Source organism: Besnoitia besnoiti (genome assembly GCF_002563875.1).
Source record: "Besnoitia besnoiti strain Bb-Ger1 chromosome Unknown contig00014, whole genome shotgun sequence".
Taxonomy (NCBI): domain Eukaryota; phylum Apicomplexa; class Conoidasida; order Eucoccidiorida; family Sarcocystidae; genus Besnoitia; species Besnoitia besnoiti.
The window spans coordinates 979,680-994,011 of record NW_021703916.1 but is presented as its reverse complement, the minus strand read 5'-3'; the positions used below and the strand labels follow the sequence as shown (position 1 = coordinate 994,011).

At 52.2% G+C, this 14,332-nt stretch overlaps 1 protein-coding gene across 1 annotated transcript in view; it reads right to left on the bottom strand.

Moving 5' to 3' along the window:
• The window catches only part of BESB_026170 (putative type I fatty acid synthase), a gene marked incomplete at both ends in the record, with an annotated part of 35,056 nt that extends 26,441 nt beyond the window's left edge, over positions 1 to 8,615 (bottom strand). Inside the window, 7 exons of the mRNA XM_029361297.1 lie at positions 197 to 3,424; positions 3,755 to 3,881; positions 4,381 to 5,755; positions 5,869 to 6,112; positions 6,458 to 6,725; positions 7,173 to 7,432; positions 7,956 to 8,615. Of these exons, the coding sequence (XP_029215652.1) occupies positions 197 to 3,424; positions 3,755 to 3,881; positions 4,381 to 5,755; positions 5,869 to 6,112; positions 6,458 to 6,725; positions 7,173 to 7,432; positions 7,956 to 8,615 (6,162 nt within the window). The remainder of the gene's footprint in view (positions 1 to 196; positions 3,425 to 3,754; positions 3,882 to 4,380; positions 5,756 to 5,868; positions 6,113 to 6,457; positions 6,726 to 7,172; positions 7,433 to 7,955) is intronic.
• Positions 8,616 to 14,332: the final 5,717 nt, after the last annotated feature.

Here is a 14,332-nt window from a genome sequence, read left to right as displayed (position 1 = left end):
TGTCTCCCTCTACAATTTTCTGGAACGCCATGGAGCAACACGCACGCGTTATCAGTTCTGTAAATGAGTGCCGGCGCGAGGTCGGCTTTGGCTCAAGTACTTGTGAGAAGAAATTGGTCCTGTCGCAAAGAACATCGACAAGAGTTAAAGGCGTTGCTCTGCTTCTTCGTGTTTCCCCCTCTTTGTCTCGGCTTACCTGAAGCGCACCGTCGAGGACCGCTGGATGAATGAGGAATCCGCTTTCGAACGGGTCTTGCTTCAGATTGCCAACAATCTGGATTCTGGCGACGGCTTCGTTTTCTCCCTTGTAGAGCTCTTGAATAGTACGAAAGCGAGGGCCATACTGGAGCCCTGCATCATAGAGCATATCGTAGTACTCCGCAGTGTCCAGGCGGGAGGTGCAGCGGCTCCGTACCTCCTGTAACGAGGGATACGCGTCCTGCTTTTTGTCAGCAATGACAATCGTTGCGAAACAGTGATCTGTCGGCTCATCATCCCATATCGTACTCAATTCCACCTCTTTCATTTTGGTAATGCGGCACCGCACTGTCATCTCCACGCTGAGAGGAACGGTCATGCTGTCGACGCGATCTGTAGCTGAGGCATTGCCGCTTGCCCGGCTGACGCTTCCAAAGCTTCCTTCTCTGGGATGTCGCGCGACTATTACCGGCGGAGGCATTGACGCTGGTAGAGTGCTAGGTGCGCCGCATTCATCTTCGTTATGAACAGCACGGCGAAGCATATTATGAGCGTAGTCCTTGATGTCTTCGAGAACACCTGATTTGATGTAACTTGGCTGGTGTCTCAAAGAAGGCACTGTTTGTGCAGCTTCGGTCGATGTCTGTCCTCCAACGGTTTCCCACACGGGCTTCTCCAAGGTTTTCTCTCGCGTCCCTGTGCGCGTGTAAGCGTCGTTCACTAGTCGTGGAGTTCGGACAGTTCTGGGGCTAGCGGTGGTGCCTCCTGCCTCACCAAGCGAGTGCCTTCTGTTGTATTCGTACGTAACTCGCGGTGCTCCAATGAGCATTGGGCGCTCGAACGTCACATTCTCCAAAGTGACAGCCCCAGAAGCTGTGCGAAGATCAAGGGCTAGGGCAGCAGCGGCAACGATCTCGAGCATCCCGGCTCCAGGCATCATTGCTGTGCCGTTCACAGTATGGTCGGCTATCAGAGAGATGGCCCTTCTAGGGAAAGCGTTCTCAAAGATCACATCGTCTTTCTCTGTAAACTTATGGCTGCCTAGGAATGGATGCGGGATCTCAGTCCACGGGAAGGGTTTCCTATGAAAAATAAGCTCCTCTTGCCCATGTTGGCCTTCTTCCAGCCTTCGTTCTTGGCCGATGATTTTAATGGCTTCGTTGCACGTGCTGATCGCATTCTGAAAGAACCGGTCGTTTTCACTTGTCATATCGTAGGACGGTACCCAAGTGACATCCTTCGCGTTCCCATTGAGGCTCTGTTGGGCCAGCTTCGTCAAGACGACTTGAGGACCCACTTCCACGAATAGTGAACATCCGGAAGCCACAATATTACCAATGGCTTGCTGCAGCTGGACAGTTTGAGAAACTTGCCGGGCCCAATAGCGACCGGATAAGGCTTCCTTGTCAACGAATTCTCCAGTGGTGCTACTCACCAGACGCACCTTAGGCCGGCAGAGCTTCACAGTGGACATGAGGTGGGTGAACGGGTGGACAATATCTGACACGAGGTTCGTTGTGAGCACGCTGTTCACAGGGAGGTATTTCCACCGTCCGGCAATATTCAGCTTCATCAAGACGTTGTCGATTTCCGACTGCTCTCCAGAGAGAATCAAGTTTTTCCTCCCATACACAACGGCGATGGAGACAGACTTCCGACAGTTAATATCCATATCCGAAAGGGCCATTTCAACTTCTTGTTCACTGACGCGGCAGGCGGCCATGACTCCCTCGAGCGGCGGCAAGTTATCAATGAGCTTTGCGCGCTGCGTAACGACGTACAGAGCCTCTTCAAGACTCATGACTCCCGCGAAAGCTGCCGCCACAAATTCGCCGAGGCCAACGCCGAAGACAACATCCGGCTTCACACCTTTACTGACCATGGATTCGGCCAGCGCGTATTCAAAAGCGAACAATGCAGTGTGACCAAATCGAGCTTGATGCATCATCTTATCCATCTCGCCTTTCTTATCCGCCGATGGATATAGAATAGAGAGCAACGGCACATTCAGCCAGCGCTTCAAGATATCGTTACACTTGTTGATTATTTCCTTGAACACGTGGTCAGTCTCATACAAACGCCGTCCCATGCATGAGGCCTCATAGCCCTCACCAGTGAACATGAAGCATATTATATTGCGCTTGGAGTGGCGTTTGCATTGTGGTTTATCGCCTGTTGGTTGCTGCAGGGCCTCTTGGAGAATGACATGACCATTCGCTCCTCCAAAGCCGAACGAGCTCACGCCAGCGAATAGCTGTCCTCCTTCCTGTCTTGGAAAGGCGACACCAGTAGTGGGCACGACGACATGGAATTCCCTCACATCGATGTGAGGATTCATCTGCTTGAAGTGCAGGTTCGGCGGAATCTGCTTATACCGAAGGGCAAGCATCGCTTTTAGGATTCCGGCAATGCCAGCCGCTCCTTCCAGATGCCCAATATTCGTCTTCAACGCTCCGAGAATCAACGGCTTCGTTTTAGCGTCTCGGCTAGCAGCGAATACAGACTTCAGTGCCCCCACTTCGATGGGGTCACCCAGGGACGTTCCCGTCCCGTGACTCTCGATGAAATAGATATCTCCAGGTGTGAGTCCTGCTTGCCTCAGGGCGGTTCGAATGACACGCTGCTGAGAGGGACCGCTAGGGGCAGTCAGGCTTGCTGAGCGGCCTCCGTGGTTGACAGCTGTACCTCTGACAATACAGAGGATCCTGTCGTCGTCTTTCTCTGCTTGCGAGAGACGCTTGAGAACAATCGCGCCTAGACCTTCTCCGCGGACATACCCGTTTGCACTAGCGTCGAACGTTTTGCAGCGCGCATCAGGCGCCAGCATACGCGATTTACAGAAAGCGACTGTGACATGGGGTGACAGCATCAGGTTAACACCTGCCACAACTGCGGAGGTGCAGCTGCCCCCCTGTACTTCTTGAGCTGCAATGTGGAGCGCGACGAGAGACGAGGAGCACGCTGTGTCTATTGTCATCGACGGTCCGAGAAGGCCGAAGGTATACGAAAGGCGATTTGCGATTATTGAGGGCGCGTAACTCGTTGTCGTATAGCTGCTAATACCCAGATCAAGTTGACTGCACACTTGATACCAATCGTTCGAGCAGCACCCCACAAACACCCCCATGCTCGCCCGTTGCAGCCCTTCGCGGGTGTAGCCGCCATCGTAGAGAGCCTCGTAGGCATTCTCAAGAAGGAGACGCTGTTGCGGGTCCATTGACTTCGCCTGTCGGCAGAATATACAGAGACAAGGTAAGGAGACTTTTGAAGTGTCAAGGACGGCTTTCTCTCCAAAAGCTCCCCTTCGAATTAGTCGTTAGCAATGTGTCTCCCCTGACGGCATATATCGTCCACGCGTATCCTGTGTCGAAAGAAATGGCTTCAGCATACACGTGCATTAGTGACTCCTCTATATATGTCAAAATTAATATTTATTGTTGCCTTTTTGTTCACTCAGGGTTACAGCTGGTCGTGTTTCCTTCGTAACTTTCCCTAGACTTCGTTTGCGTGTGAACGTGGCAACCAAATTGCTGCCCGCCGCGGGTTTGCGACTCACTTCTGATGGAGAAATACGGAAAAAGGCGGCGTCGAACATCTCAGCGTCTTCAATAAAACCTCCTTCCCGGATGTATGCCTTGCCGTCGGCGCCCGGATCAGGGTCGAAGTATTCCTCCACGTCCCACCTGCGATGAACAATGCCAGGCCACCCACGCGTCCTTGCAGATTGTCGAGTGTAGCACCGCCATGGAAAATTAGCAATAATTCAGTCGGAAACTTGTTCGTTGGTGTTCCGGCTTCAGTTGCTCGTTCACGGTTGGAAGAGACAAGGCAAGCACATCGTCAACGAAAACGTTCCACTGGACGATCAGGCGTCACTGCTCAGGCATATCCTGGAGACTGTAGAGTAGTGTCTCAGCTCAAGCGCATTTAGCCAGGGCTGAGCAAAACTGTTCGCAAAACCAGTTCGTGTACACGGATATCTGGCTAGCCGCTCAGCCTGTATAAAACGATTCATGCATGCGTGAGAGACTCCAAGAGAGCCTCTCAACGTGGGTATAAAAAGGTGTGCCTATTCTCGTGAGCGAGGCGATCCCTTTCACGGCTGCCTAAACCTCACGGAGGTCGTCATCTAGGGAGCTGCTATACGCAATTGTTTTCGGTGGCCATCCGTGGGGTCCTTACCGTGAACGAGGAACTTCAGCAATGGCGTCGACTCCGCACATGAGAAGATCCCAAAATGAGTTTAGTGACGTAGTTCCACCCGGAAGGTTGCAGGCTGCTCCGACTATTGCGGTAGTTGTCTCTCTCGAAGAGGCATTCTCCGGTGATACTGCTAGATCATCTGTTCCTTTCCCTTCTAGCTCTCGTACAAAGAAATCTATTACGTCTGAGAGGGTTGGATAGTTGAATAGCAAGGTCGGTTCAACGTCCACCTGGAGCTCCTCGGAAATTAGCTCGGAGAATTCTACAGCTCCTATAGAGTCCACGCCAAGCTCATGTAGAGGGGCATCTAGTTCCGGTAGGTCCGAGCTTCCAAGAACGGTTTTTGCTGCGTCGAAAACTGTTTGCTTAACTCTCTCTGTAAGAGCAAGATGGGCGCTACCATGTGAACCATCGGCGCCTGTCCCCGACATGGCATCCGGCTTCACAACATTGCCATCTGACTTCTGTTTATGTTCTTTTTCTTGGTGTCTTCCCGCATATGAAGCACTGGTTGTCCCCCCAACGGCGTCGCCCCGCAAGCTGCCTCGGTGCACGATGGAGGTAAAAGATGTGTCGTTTGGGGCGCCACTGTGTTTTGGGTGTTCTTCACCCTTGATGTTTTTGCTAGTGATGTCCTCGCTTGCTGGTCCTGCGTTGGAAGCCCGATGCTGGGATCGACTGCCCCCGTGGCCCCCGTCGTGGAAGAGAGCATGCTGGTGATGGTGATAATGGTCGAGAAGGACGCCCTCAATTTTCCCGGCCAGCAGTTTTTCTTTCGCCATAGACCTGCGGACCTTTCCACTGCTCGTTTTCGGCATCATGCGTGGTCGCAGAAGCCACAGCCGATGAATCGTCAAGCCTGTGTTCGCTGCCACTGACTTGGATATATCGCGAACAATCTGCTCGTAGTGGCTCTTATCAAACTGCCGTTTTACACGAAGCCAGAGACCTTTGATGCCTTCCTCCAAGCGAACTTCCGCAGCGACAGCGAGAGCTTCATGCCCATCAACTTCAATGGCAAACGCAGCGGAGGAACCTGGCCTGACCATGGCAACCTTGTCAACGGCTTCTTCTATATCTTGCGGATAGAAATTACGTCCGCGAATAATAATCAGATCTTTGAGTCGTGCGGCCACAAAGAGTTCATCTTCATGCATGAAGCCTCCGTCTCCTGTCCTCATGCCGAAAGGCGGAGTCGGCTTCCCCTGGAGATCTGTGAAACTGTAGCAGAATATCTCCTTCGTGGCGTCAGGCCTCCCGAAATACCCACGCGCCACAGAGCTGCCGTAGACAACGATCTCACCCACTTTTCCAGGAGGTAACTCCTTCCTTGTTTCTGGATCTACGATTCTCACTGCGGAACATATCAACAGCGACAGATAAAACGATGGCGTGGAATCAAGTGCAATTTGGATGTAGCAAGCATATGCCCTGGTTCCTTCACCTTGCGCTACGTGCTTCGCTTACCGTCTACTCCTTCAAGAGGAACGCCACAGCCAACTAGGACTTGATATTCTTCGGGATTCATGGTTAAGGTCGCCTCTGGAGTCAGGGAAATAACTTTCTTTTCGTGCTGCAGCTTGTACGAATCGACGATAAGCAACTTCGGTGGGGCGTCAAAGGTTTTTCTCGCAGTGACGATCAAGGTATTTTCAGCAAGGCCGTATGCGGGGCAAATCGCACTGCGCCTCACGCCTTTCGGACCGAATTTCTGCATTTCAATTCAGACATATGCTATATAAAGGCGTATGCGTCCCGCATGGTATGCATGTAACTCTGTGTACGCACATGCCTGATGTGTGTACAGGCGTAGATGCAACAACATTCACACGCACTGAACACTAGACGTAGTGCAACGTGTTGGTAACACGAAAACATCAGGATGCTTGGCGTGCATGCACATACAAGTATACGAATGGATAGAACACGTATGACATGCACTTAGAGGCTAAGAGGGAGATTGCACAGAATTCGAAAGACTGCAAAAATCTTAAAGCGTTATAAACCGTGGCATGCGTATGAAGAGATGATGTCGCGCGCGTAGGTAAACTCGTACCTCGCAGAATCGGTCGAGGGTCGACGCCCGAATAGGTTCCGCGCCAGAAAGAAAGCCGCAAACGCGGGACAAATCCAACTGGTCGTAAATAGCGTCAGGCATTTTTCGGGTGACGACTTCGAAGGCGAAGTTTGGCGCCGCGCAGCAGATGTAATCGTACTTGGACATTCCCTGGAGCCAGATCCACGGGCGGCGGATGAAATCGATAGGCGACATCTGGTAGAGTGTTGCTCCACAGAGCATCGGAGAGCAGACAAAGCCTATAAGTCTGCGTACATCCGAGAGCACGGCAGACGCGGACATATTGCGCTAAGACCGCAATCCTCAACTTACCGACAGAACGACGAAAACGACCTGCACGCGGAGAAGCTCGGCCAAGGAACTTTTTAGAGCTGAGTCGTACCTCTCTTTGTAAACGGCGAAACGAAAGCTGTGTTATGCATATTTTGGTATACAATGTAAGAAGACCATTTAGTATCTTTACATGTGAAAATCCATTCTCTCCTGGTGTGTCCCGTACTGTCAGCTCACATTAATGGCACATATAACGTTGCTCAGCGGAGGTACATGGAGAAGGAGCGAATTATCGAAGCCGTGTTCCGGCACCTATCGTACAAGTAGTTGGCGGGCGAGTGAACGCATCTCACTGTCAGACGTTGTTACGGAAAGGGAATGCGGGAGTCACTGCAGCTCTGAAGCAACACGAGACACGTACCCCATGTCGTGATAAACCGGAAGCCACGAGAACGCCCTAAGTCGGTGGCCTCTGTATTTGATGGAAAGTTCCTGTCGCCGGCGCCAGAATTCGCGTTGGTTGACCAAAGAAAAGTCGTGATTCGTAATATTCTCGTCGTCACCCGTGTTCTCGTAGTGCGAGGGGAACTCGTAGGCGCTCCAGCACAGGTGACAGTTGTGTAGAAGGGAGCCATGGGTCACGATGACACCTTTGGGGTTGCCCGTGCTCCCCGACGTAAACTGAACAATATCCAGATTTGATACAAGATAACACAACAGCGAGGCACCTGGCTTCGTTGGCTCCCGATGGCGCAACCTCTGCCTGCGGCACACTAGCTGATCCAGTCATACCCTTGCAGGGGAGAGCCTGTGCCAGACGTTTCTTTTTTTTGTAAGATGCAGCACAATACACACTACACTGCTGACAGTCGCACCTCTCTCAGCGTCGAGGTTCATAGACGGCAAAAGCCGAGACATAGAAGGAAGCATAACAACATGGCGCTCGCTGCTGTCGCGGGAACGCTTTCAGATACTTATATCGGAAACTTACAAGTACCCAGTAGTTAGAAGATACACCCAGCATGTCCAGCAACGTATGCAGTTACGATGGCATTATGGCACTGCATGTGTAGGCATGTGAACACGGTCGGTCTGTGGACAACTGGACGAGTGTTGATGTGTATCTCTCGAGTACACGTGAACAGTTGAACCCGCCAGGCCCGAAGAGCGCCTCTCTCACTTATTTGCAGAAGCAACTCCGTACCTGAAGGAATGCCGGATGATGAGGAGAAAGACTTGGAAAATCGGGCCCTTCGGTGTTTGCAGGGTTATCAGGCTGACGCTTGATCACATCATCGGTGCACACCCAGTGAATAGAACGCCACCGGCAATCTTTGGCAACGGTTGTGATCACTTGAACCACCCGCTTGTACATGGAGTTCGTCAGAGCCGTTTTACATCCGGCAATTTCATTGATGTCGCAGAATCGGGGGACGTCACTTAAACCCTTCGAAGGATCGGGGGGGTACACAGGGACAGCGACGAGTCCGGAAGTGATACAAGCAAAGAATGCGGTGATGAAGTCCGTTCCAGGAGGGTAACACAAAATAAGTCGATCTCCCGCCTGCAGACCGGCGGCTCGCAGGAACCTACTGAGCTTCGTTATTCGACCATACAGTTCTGAAAAGGTTGTCGTTTCGGATATATCCCCGTCCGCATTCAGCCACACTAGAGCATCTTCGTCAGGAACCGACCGATTCCAACACTCCATCACATTGCCAAAAGGGTTATCACCGTACGCCGCCCACAGTTCCTTCAAGTCCCGGTTCAGTGGCCGTTCCGGGATATCTTGCAGAGCAGGAAGCATAGGCCCCCCCGCTGTTGACGGAGAGGCCTGGTGCTGGCTCACAGGAACGCGCGCCATTGCGAACACAAATGCGTTCCCAATGAATCACTGTCAACTATGGAGCAAGAAGCGAAACTGTCTTAGATATTGATCTGGATCCCTTGCGCACAGCCGCTTTCAGATAGTTCTTTGCGTGTAGGCGTGAAACACACAGATGATTTATATATCCGAAGCTTTTCCGGGGTCCCCCCGCTGAACGAGTATGGCAAGACAGAACAGTGTGTCAGCAGTCCGTTCAGAAACACTAGGTTGTAAATTGAAACCCTGGCTCGCATACAGCTCACCTGCCCTTTCGTGAACTATGTTGGGTGGGAGTGCACAAGCGAAGCTCTTTCGTAGACATAAACACAAAGCCGTACAATCGCGTACCTCCGTTGCGCAAAACTCTTACCGACCAGCCCTCGCAATGAAGCAGCAAAAGCTCCCGTTGTTCGCTACCTCAGAGGTACACTTGCGGACAGGCCTGGGGGGGAAAAGTCGGTGTGGTTCGTAAGAGGGAACCGGCACGAAGAGAAAGGGCAGTGTCCTGGGTCGTTCGATCGACCTCTGCCCCAGGCGTGCAAACACCGGTCAGCAGAGAGACCCGGTAACGGTACTGAAAAGAACCGGAACCGAACGGCAGGTTGCCACAGCATGTGCGCTGAACACTGGCAGCACTCCGAGGGATGGGCGCAGGAAGGCATATAACTACCTATGCTCTACGATAGGGAAAAAGTTCAGGTCGCGAGAGCCAACACAGGGATAAGCGTAACACGTAAGAGTCAGGCGAAGTACTGTTTCCTCAGCTTCACTCTGGGTAGACGTACAGAAGGGAAATTGGCAGAAACAGTTGTGCCTGGTATAAAAAAGGAATTGGCGTCCAAATTGTTCTGCGATGTTACCGCTGGTACCAAAAACAAATATTTTCGGTCAGCAATCAAACTGCTGGTATGCTCGTGAATACGAAGAACAACACATAGACCTTCGTACCAAGAGAGGCTTTCGAACAAGGGATACAACGGCGAAAGAGGCCGCAGGCCAAAGTTTATCGGCAAGGTAAACAGTATACCGGTAAACTCGGTCGCAGAGTCTTAGAGAAGAAGATGATTGTATCGCAGGCGGTTCCAAAACATCGAAGAACCGGGATACGTGTACAGATAGCCTCTCCCAGCACGTAATACGGTGAGGCTGAAATCTGTTGTGCTGGCGGCTGAGAACGCGGAAAATTCCTGTCTTGATCCAAAGACCAGAAGCAAGACAGGGATGCAAAGAGGTTCGGCACAGAGGGTAGTGGGAGCCGGGCAAAAGCAAAAGAGAAAAAAAGAAGCGAAAGCCACTGCCTGGCAAAAAACTCCAGGCAGGCACTAGTAGCTGTCTCCTAGCTGGTGACGACAGCGGCTCCTTGAATAGAGTTCGGTCGCGTCTCTCTTCGAACACGCGGAGACAGCCGTGGTACGCCCGTGGCCTTACTCACGCTGCCCTCGTTTCTCCGCGGAGCATGTCAACCGCAACACCAGCAAAACATATCCAAGACACTCGTCTGTTTTCTCGCAGTCTTCAGTGAAATACACCAGAGAAGAGGAAAACTCTACGCGCATAGGGGGTGTGATGCTCGGTTCAAGCGCACGCGCGCACGGCAGAACGAGCTGTCACACCTTTCGCCCATGCCCTTCCTCCTTCATGCTGCCAAGTTTAGGGAGTTTTCTCCTCTTTTTCCACAAGCAGGGAGAAAAAGTGAGAAAAACAATGCCAATCTCGGGTCGAGCCAGGCCAGCGAAGAGAATAAGCAATGGACGAGGTCGGGGTGTGACCGCCGAGCGAGATAGCCCGTCAGTGGGTCAGCAGGTGTCTGGTGTACTGAGAGCAGAACAACGCTGAGGAGACACAGTTGCACAGCGAAGGCCGCTGAGGCATAGGAGCCACAGGATGAAGCGGTGTAAAAACTGGAGAGAAGAACGCTGGAACAGGTTCTTTTGAGAAAACGCCTGCGACACCGAGACTGGTTACTGCAAAAACAGCAAAAAACTATCTCGAGAGAGGAAATGCCCGGCAGCAAGACGTTACTCTGGCGCCCCCAGTGGGAGGCTATCCGCCTGCCTGGTGCACGACGCAGAGGAGACACTCAGACACCCCGGGCGCCTGGCGGCACCGCCCGGGCCTGGTGCCCGCGTATCGTACCGGCACACCCACGTTGAGTGACAGGGGAAAAAAGCGAGAGCCAAAAAACCAGCTAGTACAGGGAAAAGAAAAGGCGTAAACCGTCAAACGAAAAGACACGCGATGGGAGCCTTGCTCGGTGAGAGTTGACGCCTGAAGCATCTTGCAACGCACCGCAAGTTTAGGTGCCTCTTCTTTTACTGCCCCCCGCGACGGCGGAACTGGCAGAGGCTCCATCCCTTGAGTGATGATGTAGCCGCGCGCGTCGCCCTCCAACCATAATCTTGTGGGAGCTACTATCGTTAGCAATGAAATAACACCAATCATGCACTGTGTGGCTGCTGCCACTGCTCCGGCTTGGCTGGACAGCTGCGTCTGCAGGCACTCACACCGCTCCGAACATAACATTTGACTTGGGTGGCCGCTTAAAAACCCCGTACCCATTTGTAGGAAAGATTTCAAGAGAGCTTGGCATCGTAGCGCTACCTGCCACTGTGCCGCTAGAATTTAAAGTCTACACCAATTGGCAGATGTACTCAAGACATCTGCCAACTGGTTTGGCGAGGCGGAAACCTTGTCGTAAAGCTCCCAGCTGTCGCGCTACGAACTAAAAAAAATTAGAACTGTCATTTCGGTTATATCTAGGACACAAAGGCCATGAATGCGTCTATTTGAAGAGGGGTAACAGCTAGAGTGTATATGCGTTCAGAGATCCATAGATGTCTATAGATGTATGCTTGTTCCTATAGATGGCAGTGCCTTAAGCGACCCCGAGTGGTTCCACGCACCACACCGGCGGCCAACACAACCAATTACAATGCAGGTGGCTTCACTTGATCGTGAATCTCCATCAGATGCACGCAGGTTTCTGCAACATCGCCGCATGCGCACTGGAGCTACGTATTGCCGATACTGATTACGTTTTGGATGGAGTAGTAGGGTATCAGGCATGGGGATATTCGATACGTGGTGCTCCAAATTTGAAAGGCCAAACGCTCACCCTGCGTAGATGTGGTGAGACCTTTAGTGGCTTCGTCACTTCAACTACCATAACCTTGCCGTCTGTATAAGGTACTGCACGGCGGAGATGAAGCGCAGGCGGCAGCCCAACGCCTCAATTGGTTAAGCTTGAGCATTGTCGACAAAATTCTTGATGGATGCGCCAGCGAGCGAGGGCAGGGACGCATGTCGCTGGAAGAAGACGGAGGAACGTGAAGGCACCTCCAAAAGTTCAAGAAAGAAGAAACACGAGAACTCCGTGCACGGCGGCACGCCGAAAGCCAGTTCTCAGAATATCACTGCCCTCATGGCCAGTAGCACAACGGGAAAAGCGGGGCTGCGGGGAAGGCGAGCCGGCTGATTTGCTCTCCGGCATATCATAGAACGCGTCAAAGAGCAGAAAAGATGATGACTTCACGATACTACCATCGCATCTGTGAAGTAAAAGCCTTCGTGCGAACATGCTGTCGTCCTGCACTGTGGCATGTCCAAAGCACTTTCGCCTCGAAACGTCACGATATGCGGGTGAACTAGGTCCCTTTGAAGAGTTATTTCCAGTAACTGGAAGGCAGACAACAAGGATCTCCGCCCCGTTTTCGAATACACAACACTGACATCTTCAGTCGTTTCTTCGTCCTCCCGACGTCAGCAGAGCCTAAAATTTCCTCGTGTCCGGATCTGAGAATATGTGTTCAGAACAGAAACTGCACCCGCGCGAGGAAGGGGCACAGACACGGGTTGCCCCACAGGAGACAAACCACAAAAAAAACCGCGTTCAACTCGAAGCCCTTCAAGCGCATGATCGTTGACTGAAGACGGTATTCATCGGTCCAAGCGCAGTTGCGATGTGTGTAGGAATCATCACCGGTTGTCTTTTCCGTGGTGCTTCCGGTTCACGTTTTCGCTTAATGTAGGTTGGTGTATCCATTCAAGTTCTCCCGTCTCGAAATTAACGAAGATCTCAATGTACCTGCAACATCGGAGCAGAAATAAGGCTGCCATATGTCACAGATGAATGGGCCGCTTCTGAATCGGTACTTTCTAAAGCAAGATGAACGAGCTGTTACGAACGAAATACAGACGCGCGCACGCCCACCATACGACGCAGGATATACGAAGTGGCTTTGAACAGGAAAGTTAATCCAGTGATGGCCAACATTCCACGGTGCCGCCGCAGTGCCTAATGTCTCTCTCCAAAAAGAGTGTCGCAGGTGCATTCCAGCGGTCGCTCGATATACTGCTCGGAATTAATTATACGGCCAAGGAATAGCCACGGCCAGTGGCCTTCACTAACTCGCCAAGGTTCTTTAGGGCTCCTCGCCGATGCCGACAAAGCACAGTTTGGCAGCACAAAGCAAATATGGTACACGTCCGTCGTAGGACTCGCGGACAAAGCCGTGGAGGATTCGGCCCTTACGAAAGCCGCGGCACAAGGGCAGCAGGAGAGCCGGTGTAGGCGCGCGGCACACCATTTGATAGCAAACCCCGCGAACGCAGGTGATAAGGCAACGGAAGAGCCTTCGCACTACTAAATGGCGGGGGTCATACGGGCGAGCCCTCCTCTGTCAAACAATTCAGGATAAGACTAGATGAGGCCGAACAAGACACCCAAGGCCCAGAAAAAGGCAACGCGAAAACCCCATTGTCGCCGGATCGATTCAACGGAAGACTCACCGACCATGAAGATATGTCCTGTGTTTGTCCTGTTTCGCCCGCCTAGCCTCCTGCTCCGACTCGAAGAAAACCGACGCCCACCCTGTCGGTCTGCCGTCCATACGTCGATGCAGATGGACAGCCTCTTCAGGAGGTCCGGCAAGGTTGTAGCCCTCGAAGAATCGTGCAATGTCTTGGGACGTAGCCCTGTATGAGAGTCCCTACGGCACCATTGGAAAAAGATGCAAAAAACGTATACACAGGAAGAAAGGTGACATGCATCATGTTTCCTTCTCCCGGCTGACCCGCATATAGCTTGCCCCTTTGGGTAGACTTGAATTCGTCATGTGGATCACTCATCATGCGAAAACGCCCAATGCCTTGTAAAAAAATTAAACCAGGCATCACCTGAGGCGTGCTCTACACACGCGCATCGCTGGATGACTCTATTTCGGTATGGTCAGATAGCGTGTGTCCTGGGTTACTTCGAGTGTTGTGTCTGGGTGTGTGCAGTGCCTCCAGTATGAAGGTATACGAACCTCAACTGGCCATCCGCTCCTCCACATTTCCGCCTCTACCCTGGCTTCCGTAACTCGCACGGTTCACAGGAAACCAATATACACACAAGCCGTGTGTGTGCCCGGTCCTTCGGCTCACCCGCAGGCGTAAGGCGGCCGGTTTGTCCTGCATGTGAGAGATAGGCTCTGCTGAGAAGCTTCTGCTGTCAAGCCTCCAGGTTCCACTTGACTTGAAATTGGTATCGGTGTTCGTGGTCTTCAGTACAAGGGATGGTGGTATAGTGCACGTGAGGTTGGGCACGGAAAGGTACGAGCACGGAGTACGTGTAGCTTGCGTTATTCGCCACTTTTGAGCGGTTTCAGGGTATCCGAGTCTCCGGCATCTTGCCAAAATCTCCGATCCATGAGCGAAAGCTCCATTCCGTGCAT